This window comes from Mobula birostris, chromosome 30, assembly GCF_030028105.1.
Source record: "Mobula birostris isolate sMobBir1 chromosome 30, sMobBir1.hap1, whole genome shotgun sequence".
Classification (NCBI taxonomy): Eukaryota; Metazoa; Chordata; class Chondrichthyes; order Myliobatiformes; family Myliobatidae; genus Mobula; species Mobula birostris.
In genome coordinates, this window is record NC_092399.1 from 38,435,264 (window position 1) to 38,457,459 (window position 22,196).

General features: G+C 41.3%; 1 protein-coding gene across 1 annotated transcript in view; it reads left to right on the forward strand.

Moving 5' to 3' along the window:
- Positions 1-22,196, forward strand: part of LOC140190525 (adhesion G protein-coupled receptor B2-like) — a 1,142,782-nt gene that overhangs the window by 476,790 nt on the left and 643,796 nt on the right. The window contains exons 12-13 of the mRNA XM_072247176.1: positions 1,626-1,734; positions 2,384-2,530. Coding sequence (XP_072103277.1) covers positions 1,626-1,734; positions 2,384-2,530 — 256 coding nt within the window. The remainder of the gene's footprint in view (positions 1-1,625; positions 1,735-2,383; positions 2,531-22,196) is intronic.

Here is a 22,196-nt window from a genome sequence, read left to right on the forward strand (position 1 = left end):
TGGAAAAAATGGTTTAATTATATAACACCTCATAGGCCTGATTTTATTCTCACAAGTCAATGAATATGTTGTAAAAAAAGATCAATCCCTACTCTGTACATAGCTTTCTTCTTTCAATTGTTCTTTCTTTCCTCTCCTTTCTCTAAGTGTATACCTCAGATAAATATTATGTGGAAATTTGTGACAAACATGATTATATGACATATATGTACAGTATCTGAAATACGTCTTATGGAAATGTTTGTTTGATAATGAAATTCAATAAAAAATAAATTACAAAAAAACAGGGATAGTACACGAGAAGCAATAACTGCAGAGTAAAGTGTGCAAAAGCTACAGACAGAGTGCAGTCAGGTAAGCAATAAAGTGTAATGTTATAAAAAAGTTAATTGTGAGGTCAAGAGTCCACCTTATTGTGCAAGAAGTCCATTGAATAATCTTAGCAGCAGGATAGAAGCTGTCCTTGAGCCTGGTTCTTTTGTATCTTCTATCTGATGGGAGAGGGGAGAAGAAAGAATGTCTGGTGTGCATGTGTCTATCCAGAAAGAATGTCTGGTATGGTACATTGAGAAAAATCGTTTAGGGTTGGCGCTGATATGGCAAGCTTCTTGAGCCTTCTGAGAAAGTAGTGGCATTGTTGAGCTTTCTTACCCTTGACATCAACGAGGCTGGACCAGGACAGGTAACTGGTGATGTTTTCTCCTTGGAACTTAAAGCTAAGTGGTGAGGATGATTTTGAAAGGCCTCTGGGATTTACCTATATATATAGGTAAATTAAAGGATTGGGCAAGGCCTTGGTTAATGGAATATCATGTAGAATATCATGAGGTCATTCACATTGGTAGAAAGAGTAAAAATCCAATTTCTTTTTTAAGTGGTGACATTATGTTTCTCATTGCTATCTAACAGAGCATAGATTAGTGCGCAATAGAACAAAATAAAGGCAGATGGAATTTAATCTGGATATGTGAGAAAGTGCCTTTAGGGAAGTCAAATTCTGATTGGACATATGGAGTAGATAGAAGGGATCTAGAGATGCAACTCCATTCAGTTGTGTTGCTACTTTCAAGAAACTTGCACTTTTGTTTGCCTGTCGGGAACCAAAGACACAGTTTCAAAATAAAAAAGTTAGCTATTCAAATTGGAGATGAGAAAAGCTTGTTTTCTCACAGGGGAATGAGTCTTTGGAACTTGCTCAGAGGAGAGATGTGCAGGCTCTGTTGCTTAGTGTTCTCAGGATAGAATTAGGTATTTTTGCATGTTAAGGGAACTAAGATTAATTACACATAAATGGATTTTAAAAAGGAGTTCATGGATATTTGGGAGAAAATAGGCACAGGATTGTTGTGGAATAAAAATTGAGATGGATGAGTTTGCTTTTCTGAGAATGGGATTACCACAGGAAAGTGGTGTGAAGTAAAGGCTCGCTCAGTATCTTGTTGATGGTAAGAGTAGGCATGTGAAGTTAGAAGGCTTACTCCAACTTCTGTTGTTATGTTTTTGCATTTCCATGAAGTTTCATTTCCAATAGATATTAAGTTATATTGAACGGTATTTGCGGTTAGACTAATCCTTTGAACATTGTAAGAGGCTGATAATGCAGTAACAATGATTCGTTCACATAGGTTGCACCTGGCTCAATCCGCTTAATGCAAGTTGTTGAAGATTTCATCCATATTGTGGGTCATGGGCTGAAAGTGTTTCAGAGTGCCCTCATAGTGACAGATAACCTTGGTAAGTTCCGTGGTAATAGAGGACTGCTTTATTCGTAAGATATTAGAATTAAATTAGATGTGTGACATAACTTACAATCACTCAGGCTTTGGGAAAAATGCTTTCCTTATCAATGTTTTAGCTATATCACTCTCCCAAACTGATTAGATCTCCCACTTTTGCTCACTTCAGTAGAAATCAACGTACCGCATTTCTCCTACTAATGCAGTCAAATGCTTTTCTGTTATGTTTCTAATCATTTCCAGGTTTGTCATATTCATCTTTCTCATTTCCCACAAAAGAGACTGACTTAACTGGAATTCAGTTCCTGGAACTTGAGTCCTGTGTTAGGCTATTTGACCGTGAGAATAAAACTTCTGCTTGCAATACTATTTTTATTTGACACATTTTACAGAAGACATCACGGTTTGGAAGTCTTGATCTATTTTTTAAATATTGTGATGGCTAATAGTGTGACAACCACTGTACTCCTGAGATCAATAAACTGCCCTTTATTGGGATTACTTATTTGACCATCACTGGAGGCTACCTAGATGTTCATCCATTCATAGACTTGTACTTAGGTTGTTAAATTTGTTTTTTGAAGTTAAAGAAGCTAACAATAACAAGCTTCACTGTTGCAATCATTTTGTTTTATCCTTTATTTCAGTGACCAGTATTCAGCGAGAACCTGTTTCTGCTATATCAAGTGATATCAGTTTCCCGATGAAAGGAAGGAGAGGAATGAAAGATTGGGCCAGAAACTCAGAGGACAAACTTTATATTCCAAAAGAAGTTTTCACAATTCCTTCTCCAGGTACTTGACATAGTTAACCAATATAGTTGTTACTGTACAGACATAGGTGAATGAACCTTGTTCCCTCCTGTAAGATCCTTCCATAGATGCCCGAATCAGTTAAACCTTTCTCTTTCATAAGAGTTCTACCACCTTGACCTGAGGAGAAATATTAGTTGCAGAAGTATTGCTTCAAACCAGCTGAAGACATCCCAACCTTGCTGTATCTAACAGTTGTGTTGTGCTTAGAATGTAAGGAAAAATATGGTTTTTGATACGGCAATATCATGGCAACTATAAATAAATAGATTAATTAGTCATTCGAAATCCAAGAGCTGCAGATGCTCTAAATCCAATATAGAAACAGAATAAAATGCTAGAATTAGTAGGTCAGGCAGTATCTGGAGGAAAAAAGAGTTAATACTTTATGTCAAGGAACTTCCATTATTTCTTAATTTCTTATATTCCTTATTATTAATCCATTCATATTGTATTTGCAGCATTTTGTTTTCTAAACATTGCTGCTATCTCTTCTGATTTAACAAACTTAACTGTATTTCAGACATAAGCTGTTAGCAGTGAAATACTTTGTGATATTCTTGTGTAAATTTGGTCTTACAGAACAAATTTCTTCCTTAGATTGAACCCATGATAGCAAGGTCCCCAACCCTTCAAAAAAGCCATTATTCCATCAGTATCTGTTCAGATTTCAACTGAACCTTATCCTGCAGATGACCCAGCAATCACTCTCCCTTTCTTTTGAATGACTCCCATGATGGAAGAATATTTCTTGTATGGTAATTTGGAGGAAAACAATATTGACCTTGAATTCAATAAATTGTAAGCTAGCAGGGAGGCTACATACTTCTTCAAAATCATTTGGAGGAGAAGAGTTTATAATGGATTCCTGAAGATTAGTTTTCAGTGGATGAAACAGGTTTTCATGACATGTTATTGACTGCAAGTGACACTCATAAGTCATGAATGTTTATTCATTTTATCAAGCTGTACTTTAGTACTTATCCTAATTACTTTTGAGAAATAGGTGGCAAGGGTGTTGAGCTCTCTCTTGTTGGAGATGGCCTGTGCCTTGCATATGTGTGAAGCCATTATCATTCCCATGCCTGTAACTTCTAAGGTGTAGGCTGCCTCATTTGCAGGGCCATTGCAGATTGTATTGAAAACTGTGCCAGCATCTATAAACATCTTATCTCTGACCTTCTGCTGAAAGTTAGATTTGTAATGAAGCACTGAAGATGTTTGGCCTAGGTCATTGCCTGCAACAGTTCCCTAGTGCTTGAATGGAGACTTAAGGAACTCCTGATTCTGGAATCTGTAAAATCACATTAGAAGTTGTGGGAGGGAAAAATGAAAGAAAACACTAATCCCAACAACAATGCTGAACCTACTGGCTTCCTTCAGCAGATTGTATGTTGCTCCTGCTTATAAGATGATTACCTTGAGCCAAGGCAACACTCACAACATGCTGGAGGAACTCAGCGGGTTGGGCAGCATCGTGAAAACGATCAGTCAACGTTTCGGGCTGGAACCCTTCGTCAGGACTGAAGAGGCAGGAAAGGTGAAGAAGGAATAGGGGAAAACACAATGGGTAGTAGAAGGAGGCGGTACCATGAGGGAGGTGATAGGCAGCTGGGGGAGGGGGCAGAGTGAAATAGGGATAGGAGAAGGGAGGAAGAGGGAATTACCGGAAGTTGGAGAATTCTATGTTCATACCAAGGGGCTGGAGACTACCTAGACGGTATATGAGGTGTTGATCCTCCAACCTGAGTTTAGCCTCATCATGGCAGTGGAGGAGGTCATGTATGGACATATCCGAATGGGAATAGGAAGCAGAGTTGAAGTGGGTGGCTACTGGGAGATCCTGTCTGCTTTGGCGGACGGAGCGGAGGTGCTCAACGAAGCGGTCTCCCAATCTGCGACGGGTTTCACCGATGTAGAGGAGGCCGCACCGGGAGCACTGGATGTAATAGATGACCCCAACAGACTCACAAGTGAAATGTTGCCTCACTTGGAAGTACTGTTTGGGGCCCTGAATGGTGGCAAGAGAGGAGGTGTAGGGACAGGTGTAGCATTTACGCTTACAGGGATAAGTGCCGAGTGGGAGATGCGTGGGGAGGGACGTGGGTATCAGGGAGTCACGGACAGACCGATCCCTGCGGAGAGTGGACAGGGGTGGAGAGGGAAAGATATGCTTAGTCGTGGGGTCCTGTTGAAGGTGGCAGAAATTGCGGAGGATAATGTGCTGGATCTGGAGGATGGTGGGGTGGTAGGTGAGGATAAGGGGAACTCTGTCCCTGTTGTGGTGGCAGGAGGATGGGGTGAGAGCTAAATTTTTGGGAAATGGAGGAGATGCGGCTGAGGGCATCATTGATGACGGCAGAAGGGAAACCACGATCCTTAAAGAAAGAGGACATTTGAGATTTCCTGGAACAGAAAGCCTCATCCTGGGAGCAGATGTGGCGGAGACGGAGAAACTGGGAATAGGGAGTGGGATTTTTGCATGTGGCAGGGTGGGAAGAGGTATAGTCGAGGTAGTTATGAGAGTCAGTGGGCTTGTAGAAGATGTCAGTGGACAGTCTGTCTCCAGAGATGGAGACTGAGAGATCAAGAAAGGCGAGAGAAGTGTCCGAGATAGACCAAGTGAACTTGAGGGCTGGGTGGAATTTTGAAGTAAAGTTGATGAAATTGACAAGCTCAGCATGGGTGCAGGAAGCAGCACCAATGTAGTCGTCAATGTAGCGAAGGAAAAGTTGGGGAGCAGTACCAGAATAGGTTTGGAGCACAGACTGTTCCACATAACCAACGAAGAGGCAGGCATAGCTGGGGCCCATGCGAGTGCCCACAGCTACACCCTTGGTCTGAAGAAAGTGGGAAGAGCCAAAAGAGAAGTTATTAAGTGTGAGTACCAGTTCCGCCAACCGGGGGAAGGTAGTGGTGGTGGGGAATTGGTGAGGTCTATTGTCCAGAAAGTAGCGGAGGGCTTTGAGGCCTTCTTGATGGGGAATGGAGGTGTATAAGGATTGGACATCCATAGTGAAAATGAAGTGGTCGGGAACGGGGGACTGGAAGTTATTGAAGAGGTAGAGGGCATGGGATGTATCCTGGATGTAGGTGGGGAGAGACTGAACTATGGGTGACAAAATGAAGTCCAGGTAGACAGATACAAGTTCGGTGGGGCAGGAGCAGGCAGAAACTATGGGTCTGCCGGGACAGTCAGGCTTGTGGATCTTGGGGAGGGGGTAAAACCAAGCGGTGCGGGGTGTGGGAATTATTAGTTTAGTGGCTGAGGATGGAAGGTCTCCGGAGTTGATAAGGGTGGTGATGGTACGGGAGACAACGGTTTGATGTTTTTTGGTAGGGTCCTGTTCCAGGGGTAAGTAAGAGGAGGTGTCAGAGAGCTGTCATTTGGCCTCACTGAGGTAGAGGTCTGTCCGCCAGACTACTATGGCACCACCTTTGTCAGCGGGTTTGATGGTGAGATTGTGATTAGTGCGGAGAGAGTGGAGGGCAGTGTGTTCAGAGGGAGTGAGGTTGGAACAGGAGAGAGGAGTGGTGAAGTTGAGACAGTTGATGTCTCGGCGACAGTTGGAGATGAAAAGATCGAGTGCAGGTCGAAGGCCTGGGCGGGGTGTCCAGGAGGAGGAGGAGGGTTGAAGACGGGAGAAGGGGTCATCAGTAGGAGGAGGGGAATCCTTGCCAAAGAAGTAGGCTTGGAGACATAGGTGATGGAAGAAGAGTTCAGCGTCATGGCGGGCACAGAACTCACTGAAGTGTGGACAGAGGGGGACAAAAGTGAGGCCCTTGCTAAGGACAGAACGTTCTGCCTCATATACCATCTAGGTAGTGTCCAGCCCCTCGGTATAAACATAGAATTCTCCAACTTCAGGTAATTCCTTCCCCCTCCCTTCCCCTATCCCTATTTCACTGTGCCCCCTCCCCCAGCTACCTATCACCTCCCTCATGGTTCTGCCTCCTTCTACTACCCATCGTGTTTTCCCCTATTCTTTCTTCACCTTTCCTGCCTATCACCTCGTTGCTTCCCCTCCCCCACCCCTTTATCTTTCCCCTCACTGGTTCTTCATCTGGAACTACCAGCCTTCTCCTTCCCACCCTCCCCCCACCTTCTTTATAGGGCCTCTGCCCCTTCCCTCTTCAGTCCTGACAAAGGGTTCCGGCCCAAAACGTTGACTGATCGTTTCCACAGATGCTGCCTGATCTGTTGAGTTCCTCCAGCGTGTTGTGAGTGTTGCTTTGAACCCAGCATCTGCAGAGTATTTTGTGTTCACCGTGAGCCAATACAGTTCCTTAAATTTGTTATGGCCAGGCAACCCCATGTTGGTGATTTGCAACTCTTGCAACACCATTGGCAGCAAACTGCATCAATCTCTGCCATTCCTTTTGATTCATCAGCGATGTGGAGGGGGGAGGCCTGCGACATGGGCACCGGCTTGCTCGCCATGTTGTACTGCCCTGGCTTGCTTGTCACATAGGCAGCTAGAACACAATGTCCATGGTCAACCCCCAAACAACGGAGGGCCTCAACTACAGCAAATTTTCTTTATGGCACCAGCTAGTAGATAGTTTACAGTTTGATACTTCATCACTTTAGCATTACCTGAATTCTTTGTTCTCTCCCTAGGTCAAATGCTACCTTGATGATAAGACCATTTAGTTGCACCTTTATAAAATATTGCCTTCCCAACAACTTAAGTAGTGTGTCTTACTGTGATGAACACACATTTGATGCAGAAAACATTTACTAGAATATTACCAGTCAAGAAGTATATCTGCTGCTATGATGCACCAGAGAAGCTAATATTGCTGTGCTTGCAGCAAAGGAGTTTTAAAGGAAATGTGCAGGTTCTCAATGGTTTAGAACAGAGTTAAATGTGAAAAGCTGTTTGAAAAATCTGCTGTTTTGAGGAGAAACATTTTTAACAGAGAGTGATGGAGGCCAACAGCTCAGCACATAGAACGATGACAAAACCAAAGTCAACCAGGGAGGAATTTAATAAGACAGGGAAATGGGATTATACATAGACTACTCTTCAAGAACCTGTCATAGACTTTATGGGCTGAACAATCTCCTTCTGTGTTGAAACATTGCTATGATTTTATTGTTCTATTGCCTCTCCTCGTGAATTCAGCTCCTGATTATACATTAAGTAGATAAAAAATTTCATGACCTTTGGATTCAAATCATCCTAGCAAAACTCAAACAAATTGAGCATTGGTGAGCCATTAATTGGCGAAAGACTGCTGTTTGATGACATGGTTCACAGCACCTTCCATCAATTCATTGCTGAGGAAGAGCAGATCAATGAAGATCATTAGCAAAGTATGACTTTTTCTGCTTGTTGTAGACAGCACTTGGAGAACTTTCCCCAAATTAGATGCTAGTGCTGTAGGATGACTATAACTACGCTCAGCAGCTCAGCAGTTCGTTTTGAAGCACACTGCTCCAGTACAACAGCTAGAATATCGGATGTATCTGAATTAGATTTAGATTATGAGGACACTCATTCCTCACTTATTGTCATTTAGAAATGCATGCATGCATTAAGAAATGATACAATGTTCCTCCAGAGTGATATCACAAAAAAAAACAGGACAAACCAAAGACTAACACTGACAAGACCATATAATTATAACATAAAGTTATAGCAGTGCAAAGCAATACCATAATTTGATAAAGAACAGACCGTGGGAACAGTAAAAAAAAGTCTCAAAGTTCCGATCGACTCCTGATAGTCCCCGATAGCAGGCGGCAGAAGGGAGAAGCTCCCTCTTCCATAAACCTCCAGGCACCAACAACTGTCGATGCATTGGAAGCACCTGACCCCAGCCGATTCTGAGTAGTCTGAAAACTTCGAGCCTCCGACCAACCCTTCGACACCGAACACCATCTCTGCTGAGCGCTTCGACCCCGCCACGGCGGCTGAGCAACAAGCAAAGCCGAGGATTCAGGGCCTTCCCCTCCAGAGATTCAGGATCATACAGTAACTGCGGCAGCGAAAAAGGCATTTCAGAAGTTTCTCTAGATGTTCCTCCGTTCTCTCACGTCTGTCTCCATCAAATCAGAATTGTGCACGGCACCCTACTTGACAGATAACAGATATCGTTCACCGGAGTGGCCACGCAAGCTGCGTCGTGCCGCCATCATCTCCTCCTATTATAGAATTATAGAATCACAGAACGAATGCAGTATAAAAGGAATCCATTTAAGCTTTTGTGTCTTGCACCACTTGATTACACCCACCCCTTTTCTGTAGCTTTGCAATTTTTTACAAACCATGTATTTACATAAATCCTTCTTGAAGATTAGAACAGAGCAAGCCTCCATCAAATATTCAGGCAGTTTATTCCAGGATTATAGCCAAATGCTGTGTAAAAAAGTGTTTTTACTTATATCTGTTGTTGTTGGTTCTGGGGACAATATTTTGAAGGTTCTTTTGAAGTCAAGAGTGAAGCATAAATTTGTGGGTACAGACATTTTATTAGATGTTCATAACAAATAAGTAACAGTAATCATTCACTTTACTGTAAGGGCGGGGGGGGGGGGGGTTGGTGAGAGATCAAAGAAAGAGCAAAGTACCTGGCCTTGTACTTGTCTTTGTACTGAAAACTAGCTCAAACTGGACAGATATGAAAATTCAGAGAATGAGATTGTTTGATTTATGCTAGTGTGACGCAGGTTTACAAACAAATAAACTACAATAAAAACAGAACTAGCTGTACTACAAATTGCTGAATATCCATCAAGTATGTTGCTTTGTGACAGTAATATCTTACAGACATAACAAACTACTATAAGTCACAATAAATAAATACGTAAACAATCAAATAAGTAAATAAATAAATAGTGTCAAAGAAAAATAGTGAGGTTGTGTTCATTAGTTCATGGACTGTTCAGAAATCTGATGGCAGAGGGGAAAAAGTTGTTCCTAAAGTGTTGAGTTTGGGTATTCAGGCCTCTGTATCTTGTCCCTGGTTCTAATAATAGAAGAGGGCATTCCTGGGTGGTGAGGGTCTTCAATGATGGATGCCCCCTTCTTGAGGCACCACTTTTGGAAGATGTCCTCGATTTTGAGGAGGCTTGTGTTTGTGATGGAGCTGGCTGACTATTATGATGCTCTGCATTGGCACCTCCAGTGGGAAAGCTCTCCACCATATATTTGTAGAAATTTGCTAGTCTTTGGTGACATACACAATCTTCTCAAACTCCTAATGAAGTATAGCTACTGATGTGACTTCTTCATGACTACATCAGTGTGTTGGGCATAAGATAGATCCTGAGGTGTTCACGCCCAAGAATTTGAAATTGTTCACCCTTTCCACGCTGATTCTTCAATGATGCGTTCTTTCAGTTCCCCCTTCCAGAAGTCCACAATCGATTCCCTAGTCTTGCAGGTGTTGAATGCCAGATTGTTGTTGTGACACTCAACCAGCCAATCTATTTTGTTCCAGTGTGCATCCGCATCGCCATCAGAAATTGTGCCAACAACAGTACTGTCATCAGTGAACAGTACTATCACCAGTGAACAGTATTATCATCAGTGAACAGTATTATCATCAGTGAACAGTACTATCATCAGTGAACAGTTTTATCATCAGTGAACAGTATTATCATCAGTGAACAGTACTATCATCAGTGAACGGTTTTATCATCAGTGAACAGTATTATCATCAGTGAACAGTATTATCATCAGTGAACAGTACTATCATCAGTGAACAGTACTATCATCAGTGAACTTATGGATGGTGTTGAGATGTGCCTTGGCACACAGTCATGAGTATAGAGGGAGTTCAGCAGTGGGCATTAAGCACACATTCTGGAGGTGCACCTGTGTTGATTGTAAGTGAGGAGAAGATATTATTACCAATTTGCACTGACTAAAGAAGTCAAGATTACAGTTGCAAAGGGAGGTACAGAGGCCTGTGTTTTGGAGCTTGTTGATGTTGCTGAATTCTGAGTTGTAATCAATAAACATCAGCCTGACATAGGTATTCCCATTGTCCAGGTGGTCCAAAGCTCGATGGAGAACCAACTGCAGACCTGTTTTGGCGGTAGGCAAATTGCAGTGAGGCCAGGTCCTTGCTCAGGCCGGAGCTAATTCTGGCCTTCACCAACCTCTCAAAGCAGGTGATTATAAAACATATAAATAAACATAAAGGGGTTCAACTATAAGAAAAATAATAATTTATACTTTATACTTTATTGTCGCCAAACAATTGGTACTGGAACGTACAATCATCACAGCGATATTTGATTCTGCGCTTCATACTCCCTGGATTACAAATATTAAATATTAAAGATATCAAAAATAGTTAAAATTAGTAAATATTAAAATTTTAAATTATAAATCATAAATAGAAAATAGAAAAATGGGAAGTAAGGTAGTGCAAAAAGACCGAGAGGCAGGTCTGGATATTTGGAGGGTATGGCCCAGATCTGGGTCAGGATCCATTCAGCAGTCTTGTCACAGTTGGAAAGAAGCTCTAATTCAACACCATTCACTTCTTTCCTCTTTATTCTAAATAATGACCTTTACTCATCAATTCCTCCAACATCAGAAACAACCTCCCACATTCCATTTTGTCAAGATCTCTCACCATTTTCTACCAGATCTCCCCTCAACCTTCTCTAGTGAAAGCAGTCTGTTAAATCTATCCTTGTAATTCCAATCACTCATTCCAGGAATATGCTCAGAAATATTTAAATTATATAATATAGTTCAGAAATGTGTGTGCATAATTAATTGCTGTCACTACCTACCCTGACATCTTCAATGATGGGAACATGTATTCGTGATCCACTGTCTTTCCATCCGGCTTTGAACAGTCCCTGTCATTTTATACAGTCTCTCCTCATTCTTTCAACCACACTGCATCATCTCTCATTTCTCCACATTATGCTTCATCTGCTACATGTCTACCCATTCTTTCAGCCAGTTTATATCCTGCTACAATTTGTCACTAGTTGCCTTACCATTCATTACGTTGTCAATTTCTGTGTCATCTACAAATTTAAAAGTTCAGGCTTGTACCACAGATTTAGGTCATTAATATATGAACAAAAAAACACCCAAATGTAGATATCTGGGGAATCTCTCTATTCACTTTCTTCCAATCCAATAAACACCATTTACCACCGTCCTCTGTTACTGTGTTCTATGCATTCAGCAGCTGTATCACCCTGATGACAATTCTAGGGAAAAGATCCAAAAGGAAATATTTTTCTTTGTTGTCTACAAACTGGACTCTTCCATTGTCATCTTTGAGAATAGGACTTTATTAGTTTCACTCCTTTTGCTAACTGTTGTAACACTCCATATTCAGAATTGAATATGGCAAACAGAACTAGAGAAGTTTGTCCTGATCTGTAGGTTATGCGATCCTTAATTATCTATGCTGTGTCTTAATGCCTGACATGCTTATCATTCTCTATTGTAGCTTTGCCAAATTTACCAATCTCAGTATCCCTTTGACACTCATTGAACCAGGAAATGTTGTCCGGCTTGGCTGAGTGAAAGATGTGCATGACCATGGAACCCCAGACCTTGGCTTAACTCAGTTTTGCTATTCTCCATGAGTGCTAACACCTCATGGGTGCCCAGTTCTGACCCATGAAATTTATCCTGAATCTTTCCCAGTTATGTGCTATAAGGTGTTGTCAAAGTAAAAAGGTCTCCATGAAGGCCATGCAGAGCTCATCGTGACTGTAGATGAAATATACAAAAATATTTGCAATAGGATAAGGTCAAAAATGTTCATTGTAATGACTTCTCCTCTTTTGCAACAAAATTAAACCTGCAGCTATGTCTGTTGGAAAGTGCCAGTAATACTCAGCAGGTTACAGTGCCACGCAACAGTGAGAGTAGGAATGGAATGAGGTGGAGGATAAATGTGTGGCTGAGGGATTGGAGCAGGGACAGAGATTCAAGGTTCTGGATTATTGGGACCTCTTTTGGCGCAGGTGTGACCTGTACAAAAAGGACGAGTTGCACTTGAATCCTAAGGGGACCTATATCCTGGCGGGGAGATTTGCGAAGGCTACTGGGGAGACTTTGAACTAGAATGGTTGGGGGGTGGGAATCAAATTGAAGAGACTAGGAGGGAGGAGATTGGTTCACAGATGGAGAGAGCTGGTGGAAGATGTATGAGGGAGGGTGGGCAGGGGACAGAGAACAGGAGCACTCAGACCGAAGATGTAGGGGAGAAAGAAGAAAATGATAAAAAAGTTGTTTGCTCCATTTGGGATAAGCAGAGAGTAAGAGGTGGAGAGTTTCTTAAATGCATCTATTTTAATGCTAGGAGCATTGTAAGAAAGGTGGATAAGCTTAGAGCATGGATTGATACCTGGAAATATGATGTTGTAGCTATTAGTGAAACATGGTTGCAGGAGGGGTGTGATTCGTGACTAAATATTCCTGGATTTTGTTGCTTCAGGTGTGATAGAATTGGAGGGGCAAAACGGGGAGGTGTTGCATTGCTTGTCAGCGAAAATATTACAGCGGTCCTTTGGCAGGATAAATTAGAGGACTCGTCCAGGGAGGCTATTTGGGTGGAATTGAGAAATGGGAAAGGTGTAGTAACACTTATAGGGGTGTATTATAGACCACCTAATGGGGACTGAGAACTGGAGGAGCAAATTTTTAAGGAGATGTTAAGGATCCGGCCTGAACTCTGGGTCGAAGGGCCTCTGCTGGTAGCTCTGGATCACGACAGTCTTTAATTTCTATTTTCTTTCACCTGGCCATGTGGGTTCTGGCCCAGTCCCTTCCCTTTTTGGACTTCCTCCAATTACCTGCTTGTCTCCTCATCTGCACCCACCTGTGTCTAATTTTCACTCATTACCCTGTCCATCTAAACCCTGCCTTGACCAGCATCCTCTGCCAGTTCGTCCCAGTTTGGACCTGTGTCGTTCTAGCCTGTCATTGCAACTTCTGCCAACCAATTTTGCCTGACTCTGTGTTTTGGATTTTGCCAGTTCTTGGACCTGGTTTTTGCTTGCGCGCTCTGGATTGTCTGCCCTCGCCAGACTGCCTTTTCTGGTTAAGACTCTGCCTGCCATTTCAGATTCGTGCCGACCTTCTGTTTTTGAAAGACTTGTGCCTTTGTGCTCCCTAATAAATCCTGATGAAAAGGTATTCATTGGTCTGCACTTGAGTCCCACCGAAACCTGACAGGAGATAGCAGATATTTGTAGTAAGCACAAAGTTGTGATTGTGGGAGATATTAATTTTCCACACATACACTGGGAAACCCATTCTGTAAAAGGGCTGGATGGTTTGGAGTTTGTAAAATGTGTGCAAGATAGTTTTTTGCAGCAATATATAGAGGTAGGGGCAGTTTTGGATCTCATGTTAGGGAATGAGGTAGGTCAAGTGACAGAGGTATGTGTTGGGGAGCACTTCGGGTCCAATGATCACAATGGCATTAGTTTCAATATAATTATGGAGAAGGATAGGACTGGACTCAGGGTTGAGATTTTTGATTGGAGAAAGGTGAACTTTGAGGAGATGTGAAAGGATTTAGAAGGAGTGGATTGGGACAATTTGTTTTATGGGAAGGATGTAATAGAGAAATGGAGATCATTTAAAGGTGAAATTTTGAGGGTACAGGATCTTTATGTTCCTGTTAGGTTGTAAGAAAAGGTTAAAAGTTTGAGAGAGCATGGTTTTCAAGGGATATTGGAAACTTGGTTTGGAAAAAGAGAGATATCTACATTAAATATAGGCAGCTTGCAGTAAATGAGGTGCTCAAGGAATATAAAGAATGTAAAAAGAATCTTAAGAAAGAATTTAGAAAAGCTAAAAGAAGATATGAGGTTGCTTTGGCAAGTAAGGTGAAAATAAATCCAAAGGGTTTCTACAGTTATATTAATAACAAAAGGATAGCGAGGGATAAAATTGGTCCCTTAGAGAATCAGAGTGGATGGCTATGTGCAGAGCCAAAAGAGGTGGGAGAGATTACGAACAATTTATTTTCTTCGGTATTCACTAAGGAGAAAGATGGTGAATTGTGTAAGGTAAGGGAAACAAGTAGGGTGGTTATGGAAACTATAATGATTAAAGAAGGGGAAGAACTGGAGCTTTTAAGGAATATAAAAGTGGATAAGTCTTCGGGTCCTGACAGGATATTCCCTCTGACTTTGAGGTGGAAATAGCAGGGGCTCTGATAGGAATATTTCAAATGTCATTAGAAACGGGGATGGTGTGTTGTTCATGTTGTTCTATTGTTTAAAAAAGTTTCTAAGAGTAAACCTAGCAATTATTGACCTATGAGTTTGAAGTCAGTGGTGGGTAAATTGATGGAGAGTATTCTTAGAAATGGTATATATAATTATCTGGTTAGACAGGATCTGATTAGGAACAGTCAACATGGATTTGTGCGTGGAAAGTCATGTTTGACAAATCTTACTGAATTTTTTGAAGAGGTTACTAAGAAAGTTGATGAGGGTAAAGCAGTGGATGCTGTCTATATGGACTTCAGTAAGGCCTTTGACAAGGTTCCGCATGGAAGGTTAGTTAGGAAGGTTCAATTGTTAGGTATTAATATTGAAGTAGTAAAATGGATTCAGCAGTGGCTGAATGGGAGACGCCAGAGAGTAGTGGTGGATAACTGTGTGTCAGATTGGAGGACGGTGTGTAGCGGTGTGCCTCAGGAATCTGTACTGGGTCTAATGTGTTTGTCATATATATTAATCATCTGGATGATGGGGTAGTAAATTGGATCAGTTAGTATGCAGATGATACTAAGATAGGTGGAGCTGTGGATAACGAAGTAGGTTTTCAAAGCTTGCAGAGAGATTTAGGCCAGTTAGAAGAGTGGGCTGAAAGATGGCAGATGGAGTTTAATGCTGATAAATGTGAGGTGCTACATTTTGGTAGGACTAACCAAAATAGGACATACATGGTAAATGGTAGGGCATTGAAGAATGCAGTAGAACAGCAGGATCTAGGAATAATGGTGCATAGTTCCCTGAAGGTGGAATCTCATGTGGATAGGGTAGTGAAGAAAGCTTTTGATATGCTGGCCTTTATAAATCAGAGAATTAAGTATAGGAGTTGGGATGTAATGTTGAAATTGTACAAGGCATTGGTGAGGCCTAATATGGGGTATTGTGTACAGATTTGGCCACCAAATTATAGGAAAGATGTCAAAAAAATTGAGAGAGTACAGAGAAGATTTACTAGAATGTTACCTGGGTTTCATCTCCTAAGTTACAGAGAAAGGTTGAACAAGTTGGGTCTTTATTCTTTGGAGCGTAGAAGGTTGAGGGGGGACTTGATAGAGATATTTAAAATTATGAGGGGGATAGATAGAGTTGATGTGGATAGGCTTTTTCCATTGAGACTAGGGGAGATTCAAACAGGAGTTGAGGGTTAAAGGGCAAAAGTTTAGGGGTAACATGAGGGGGAAGGAACTTCATTACTCAGAGAGTGGTAGCTGTGTGGAACAAGCTTCCAGAAGAAGTGGTTGAGGCAGGTTCGATGTTGTCATTTAAAGTTAAATTGGATAGCTATATGGACAGGAAAGGAATGGAGGGTTATGGGCTGAGTGCAGGTCGGTGGGGCTCGGTGAGAGTAAGAGTTCGGCATGGACTAGAAGGGCCGAGATGGCCTGTTTCCGTGCTGTAATTGTTATATGGTTATATGGTTAGTTCACACCTGTGGGAAGAGAAATAGAGTCAAGTTCTTTGACCTCTAACATTAGATATGTTTTTCCTCCCACTGATGCAGACTGACCCGCTGAGTATTTCCAACAGATTCTGATCTTATTTTAGATTTCCAGCCTATCAGTTCTTTTTGATTTTCAAATGTCCTTCATCTGGTGATAATGTTGCCAAGCTAGTTCTGATGATGAGTATCAAAATACCTCACTCAGTGTACATTCAGTACCATAAACACGAGATATTCTGCAAATGCTGAAAATCTTGATCAAAACACAAAGTGCTGTAGGAACTCAACATATTAGACAGTATCTATGAAGGGGACAGGAGTGGGGAGGGAACGTCGATTCAGACCATGAGAGGCTTGCATCGGACATTTTCATGCCTTACAACGCACAGATTGGAGGTCTGTGTGGGGTGCCACTCTTCACACAGACGCTAGAGCAATGTGTGGTTAAGTGCCTTGGTCAAGGACACAAGCATGCTGCCACAGCTGAGGCTCGAACTAGCGACCTTCAGGTCACTGGATGAATGCCTTAACCACTTGGCCACCTGCCCAACATTCCCCTCCTATGAAGGGGATAAACAGTCAATGTTTTTGGCCAGGAACCTGCAATAGTACCTCATGAAAGATCTTGTTTTTTCCCCTCCATAGATATTGTTTGATTTGCTGAACTCTTCCAGCATTTTGTGTGTAACATTCTGTAGCATTACTGCATTCGGATCTCTGTCTTAAATGATCCATTGCTGGACAGAGGAAATGACCTGAGGAGAGCTAAGGTACCGGTGACCCCTGTTTCCATCCAGGGGGTCAGTGTGGACATGGTGGAGGATTAAAAATACTTGGGGTTACGAATTGACAATAAACTGGACTGGTCAAAGAACACTGAGGCTGTCTACAAGAAGGGTCGGAACCGTTTCTATTTCCTGAGGAGACTGAGGTCCTTTAACATCTGCTGGACGATGCTGAGGATGTTCTATGAGTCTGTGGTGGCCAGTGCTATCATGTTTGCTGTTGTGTGCTGGGGCAGCAGGCTAAGGGTAGCAGACACCAACAGAATCAACAAACTCATTCGTAAGGCCAGTGATGTTGTGGGGATGGAACTGGACTCTCTCACAGTGGTGTCTGAAAAGAGGATGCTGTCTAAGTTGCATGTCATCTTGGTCAATGTCTCCCATCCACTACATAATGTACTGGGTGGGCACAGGAGTACATTCAGCCTGAGACTCATTCCACCGACATGCAGCACAGAGGGTCATAGAAAGTCATTCCTGCCTGTGGCCTTGGAGGGTCAGACACCCTGAGCCAATAGGCTGGTCCTGGACTTATTTCATAATTTACTGGCATAATTTACATATTTACATATTACTGTTTAACTATTTATAGTTCTATTACTATTTATTATTTATGGTGCAACTGTAACAAAAACCAAATTCCCCCAGGATCAATAAAGTATGTAATGACTATGACTATGACTATGCTAATCCTCAGCCCTTATCTCCCCAGCTAACTGAAACATCTTTCCTGCATCCTTTTATGTTTTGTAACTTCAAAATAATAAGCTAATTCGAAGTAAAACAAGAGAGCCGCGAGTTGCAAGTCTAAATTCGTGTTTACTTTAAGTGAGGAGTACGGGTATCAATCACATGGTAGCATGTTGACATTTGCAATTCACTTATTTTTACATATAACTCCTAATGAATTGTTCAAATGAACTAGAATGCTCTATCATCAACATATTTACAATATTGCTCAAATGTGACTGAACACTTAATCTGTCCAGTCCTGTTAGAATTTTGTAGGTTTGCATGAGATCCTCTTTCGTTCTTTTAAACCCCAGTGGACAAAAGCCCATTCTTTCTTCATTGACCGCTCTGTCATTCTGGGAATCAGAAAAGTAAACCTTTGCTGAACTTTGCCTCCAGCAAGAACATCCTTCCTCTTATAAAGAAACCAAAACTGCCCACCCACTGATGTGTACACTTACCCAGGCCCTTTAGAACTGTAGCAAGACTGCACTTAATCCCCTGGCTGTGAAAGGTTGCTGTGAAGGAGGAAGCTGTGACACATCATCTATTCAAAAACCTGCTGCACCTTTTGCCTCTTTTGCAACCCTGAACCATTAACACTTTTACTTCTACCTGTGTGGCCTGAACTGTTGAGTATTTCCAACATTTTCTGTTTTTATTTCAGATTTCTAGCATCTGTTTTTTTTTCATTTTCACTTAGTAGAGGAATTTCAAAAAGTCTATTTCAATTAAAGGCAAGATTTCCTGTTCTGAAATACTTATGAATGAGATATTCCCATAGATTTATGGTTATAATTATTAAGACTGTTTTTAATTAGCATAAGATTTCTCAGCTGCCAAAGTGGGTTTTGGACTCATGTCACTGTATCATTGGTTCAGGAATTCAATCAGAATGCCACTGTAAATAACAAAATAACAAATGTATCTGTACTCAGCTCAACCTAAATCTGGTAATTATTCCCATTCACTGTTTAACCACACTTGATGAATAATAATGGGATCAAGCCAAAATTCCACATCAATATAAGACAAAGAATGTTCAAACATTACCTGTGTCCCCTTTATAAATACAAGAAATTCTGCAGATGCTGGAAATTCAAAGCAACATACACCAAATGCTGGAGGAACTCAACAGCCCATGTAAATGAACAGACAGTCAGTGTTTTGGGCCAAGACTCTTCTTCAGAACTAGAAAGGAAGGGTGAAGATGTCAGAATAAAAAGGTGGAGAGAGGGTGAAGTCAAGTGGGTAGGAAAGTAAAGGGCTGGCAAAGAAAAAATCTGGTATGAAAGGGGTGGACCATTGGAGAAAGGCACCGGGGAAAGTGATAGGCAGGTGGGAAGAGGTAAAAATCCAGAGTGGGGAATAGAATAAGAAGAGAGGAAGAGAGATTTTTTTTACCAGAAGGAGAAAATTTGTTGCTTGTTGTTATTTTATGTGATTTTGATAGGGGCAGCTTGCGGATAACGAATGAACAAATCTGGAGAAAGTAAGGGAAGCCAAAGGAGAAATTGTTGAAGGTGAGGACTGGTTCTGCCAGACAGAGGGAGGTCGTGGTGGAGGGTAACTGGTTGATTCTGTGTCCCCTTTATCCCTATTTTTGCATTCTTCTGCTTCTGCTGCCCTGTAGCCTGGTATCCAACAGAATGACTGATTGAAGGAAAATCTTGTACTCAGTATCTTGTAGGGGGAGTGGATGGGAGGGTGCTGCAGGAGAGGCAGCAGCCAGTGAATTGGTAGAATGGCAGTGAATTAATAGTGCCATCAGACAGCCATTTTGTTTATCACACAAGCATTCCCCTAGGCAGCACTTTGAGTTTTCATGCCAGAAATCGAAGTCTCTTGTGCAGCACTCAGTTGAAGGATAATTCAGTTTGTGTGTCATAGAAAGCTGAATGAAAATTCTAGAAGAAAATGAAATGCCACCTACTTTTCTGGACTCCTGATTCCTGTGCAAAGCTGAAGTTTAACGCTTCTTCACAAGCTGCTTTATATTTCACGGAGGTGCTGTCAGAGGTCTGCAAATGTACCTTCCAAATGTTGCTCCAGAACAAAAAAGGGATATAAGAAAAAGCTACATTTTACACACCAATTAGTGATTTGTCCAATCAAAATGCCTTTGAATCAGACATAGTATATACAACCATACTCTCCAGGAAGCTGCCACCTGCATGGTCTTGCCATGGTATTTCCTACATCTAAACTATTTTTAACAGTTTACTAGGTATTAGTTTCAGAGCTAGTGACAATGATGCTGAAATTGAGTGTCAGGATTGTTTTCTTCATTGTACCCTCTTGCTCAATAGCTGCACATGCTGCTAGGATACTCGGCCCACTGGAAAAAGAATCTCTCGTGGATGGTGTTATGAGAAAGTATGAGGAATGAATTCTGAAGAATGGAATTGTACATGCACAATCTGTAGCTTGTAAATCAATACAGGTTGTGGAATGAGGAGTAAGTGGTTTGTGACCAGAATGATTAGATATGAGTGAATTATTATCTTCACTGATTTCTGCAGTCTTACCAGTCATGGACTTGATGGTAGCACATCAAAATTTGGGAAGTATCACAAGCGAGCATGTAATGGACATAGGCTTCCTCTCACCAGTATGCTTTTGCTGACTCGACTTAAGAGCCATCTTCTGCTGCAAACGAGAAGGTAATGTGTTAACGAGTGTGTTCTACAGCGTCCAGATAATTTAACTGCAATAAGAACATAAAAATAACACGAAGTTGGAATAGAAACAAGCCTAGAAGGATAATTCAGTCCTTCTCTCCTGTTCAATATGATCACAATCAATTAGATCTTAGTTTTCATCATCACTTTCCAACCCTTTCCCCATGACCCTTGACTCTTTGAATACCAAATTTCTGTCCACCTTAGCTTGGAATATACAGTAATCAATTATTCAGCCTGCATAACTATTTGGGAAGAGAATTATTAAGGTTTATGATGCTTTCAGGGAAGAAATTCCTCCTTACTTTCATCTTAATTGGACATCTCCTTATAGATTCTACTCTCTAATTTCTGATTTCTCCATGAAGGGATACATCCTGTTGATATTTTTCCTCTTCAGTTCCATCTGTCATTTGTCATTCATCTATTACTTCAATGAGCGAATGCACAATCTGGTCAACGAAAGACAACACTTCCATTCCATTCATCAACTCCTTTTAACCTTCTTTGAATTGCCTATAATACATGTATGTATCTTCTTAAATGAGGAAACCAAATTAAATATGATCCTCCATGTTTCATAAATATCCTGATAATTGAAGCCAGATTTCTCTTTATCTTGACATCCCCCATTGCTTCATAATTCTTGATTACTTTCTATATCTGTACATTAATATCTGTTTTTCATGTGCAAGGATACAAGGTTCCTCTGCATAGTGCCATTTGTAGAGTCTCTATTCAGACAAGATCCTGTCTTTCTTTGTTCTGTCAACAGAGTGTATAGCCTGATATCACAATCCATAATTCAATAGTGTGAATAAACTTCGGATTACAGGATGAAACTCGGATTAATGATTATGTGTGCTGGAGCACCAATTGCATTTCTGATTGACAGAGATTATTAATGGTACAAAGATTTAAGGAAGGTGAGCATGTCAAAGTTTACATGATGTGTCCACTGATCTTAACCATCTTAACAAAAGATCATTAAATCTTGTGGCTCTGCATCCATATTTCTGGGCATTCCACCTGACATTAACCTATTTTTGACCTTCTCCTATGATCACTTCACAATGGACCTTTGTGTCTACCAGGATCTGTTCATTGTGCTCAAAAAGCTCTCTATCACCAATTGCAGGCAAGGAGGGGTAGCTGTGACTTTAGTCAGCAGTAATTAACTTTAATTGCTGCAGACCACTCACAAAATCTGGCCTCTGTATCCAGTATGATGATAATAAGGTGGTGGAATATATAAAGTCTACTACATTTAACACTCAGATATATTAAGCATGCATCTGAGATCCAGCTCTATTGAATGCTTCCCCCTTAGTGTCATTATGTTGATTAATCTGTCCAGAAACCTCAGTTTCTGGGCAAGAATGATGCAACACCATTTTTCTCAAGTATTTCCTTAACTAAAAATCCAAATTATAAAATAATTTCTCCTTTGAACATACTGAAGAACTGAGAGAACCTGTCTCTCATTTCCTCTGTCTCTATCATGTCTTTTCTCGGCTTTCTATTCCAGAACACCTGAGATGTCCTAATTTTTCAAAGAAAAGGAATTCCTTTCCACCACCATAAATACTGCCTTCACCTACATTTCCTCCATTTCCTGCAAATATATTCTCTCTCCATCCTCCTGCCACCATATAGTGTTCCCCTTCTCCATTCCTACCATGCCAAAGTCTCCATATCCAGCATATTATTCTCCACACATTCTGCCATCTCCAACAGAATGTAAACACACTTTCCCTTGCTTTCCCCACGACCTTCCATTGGG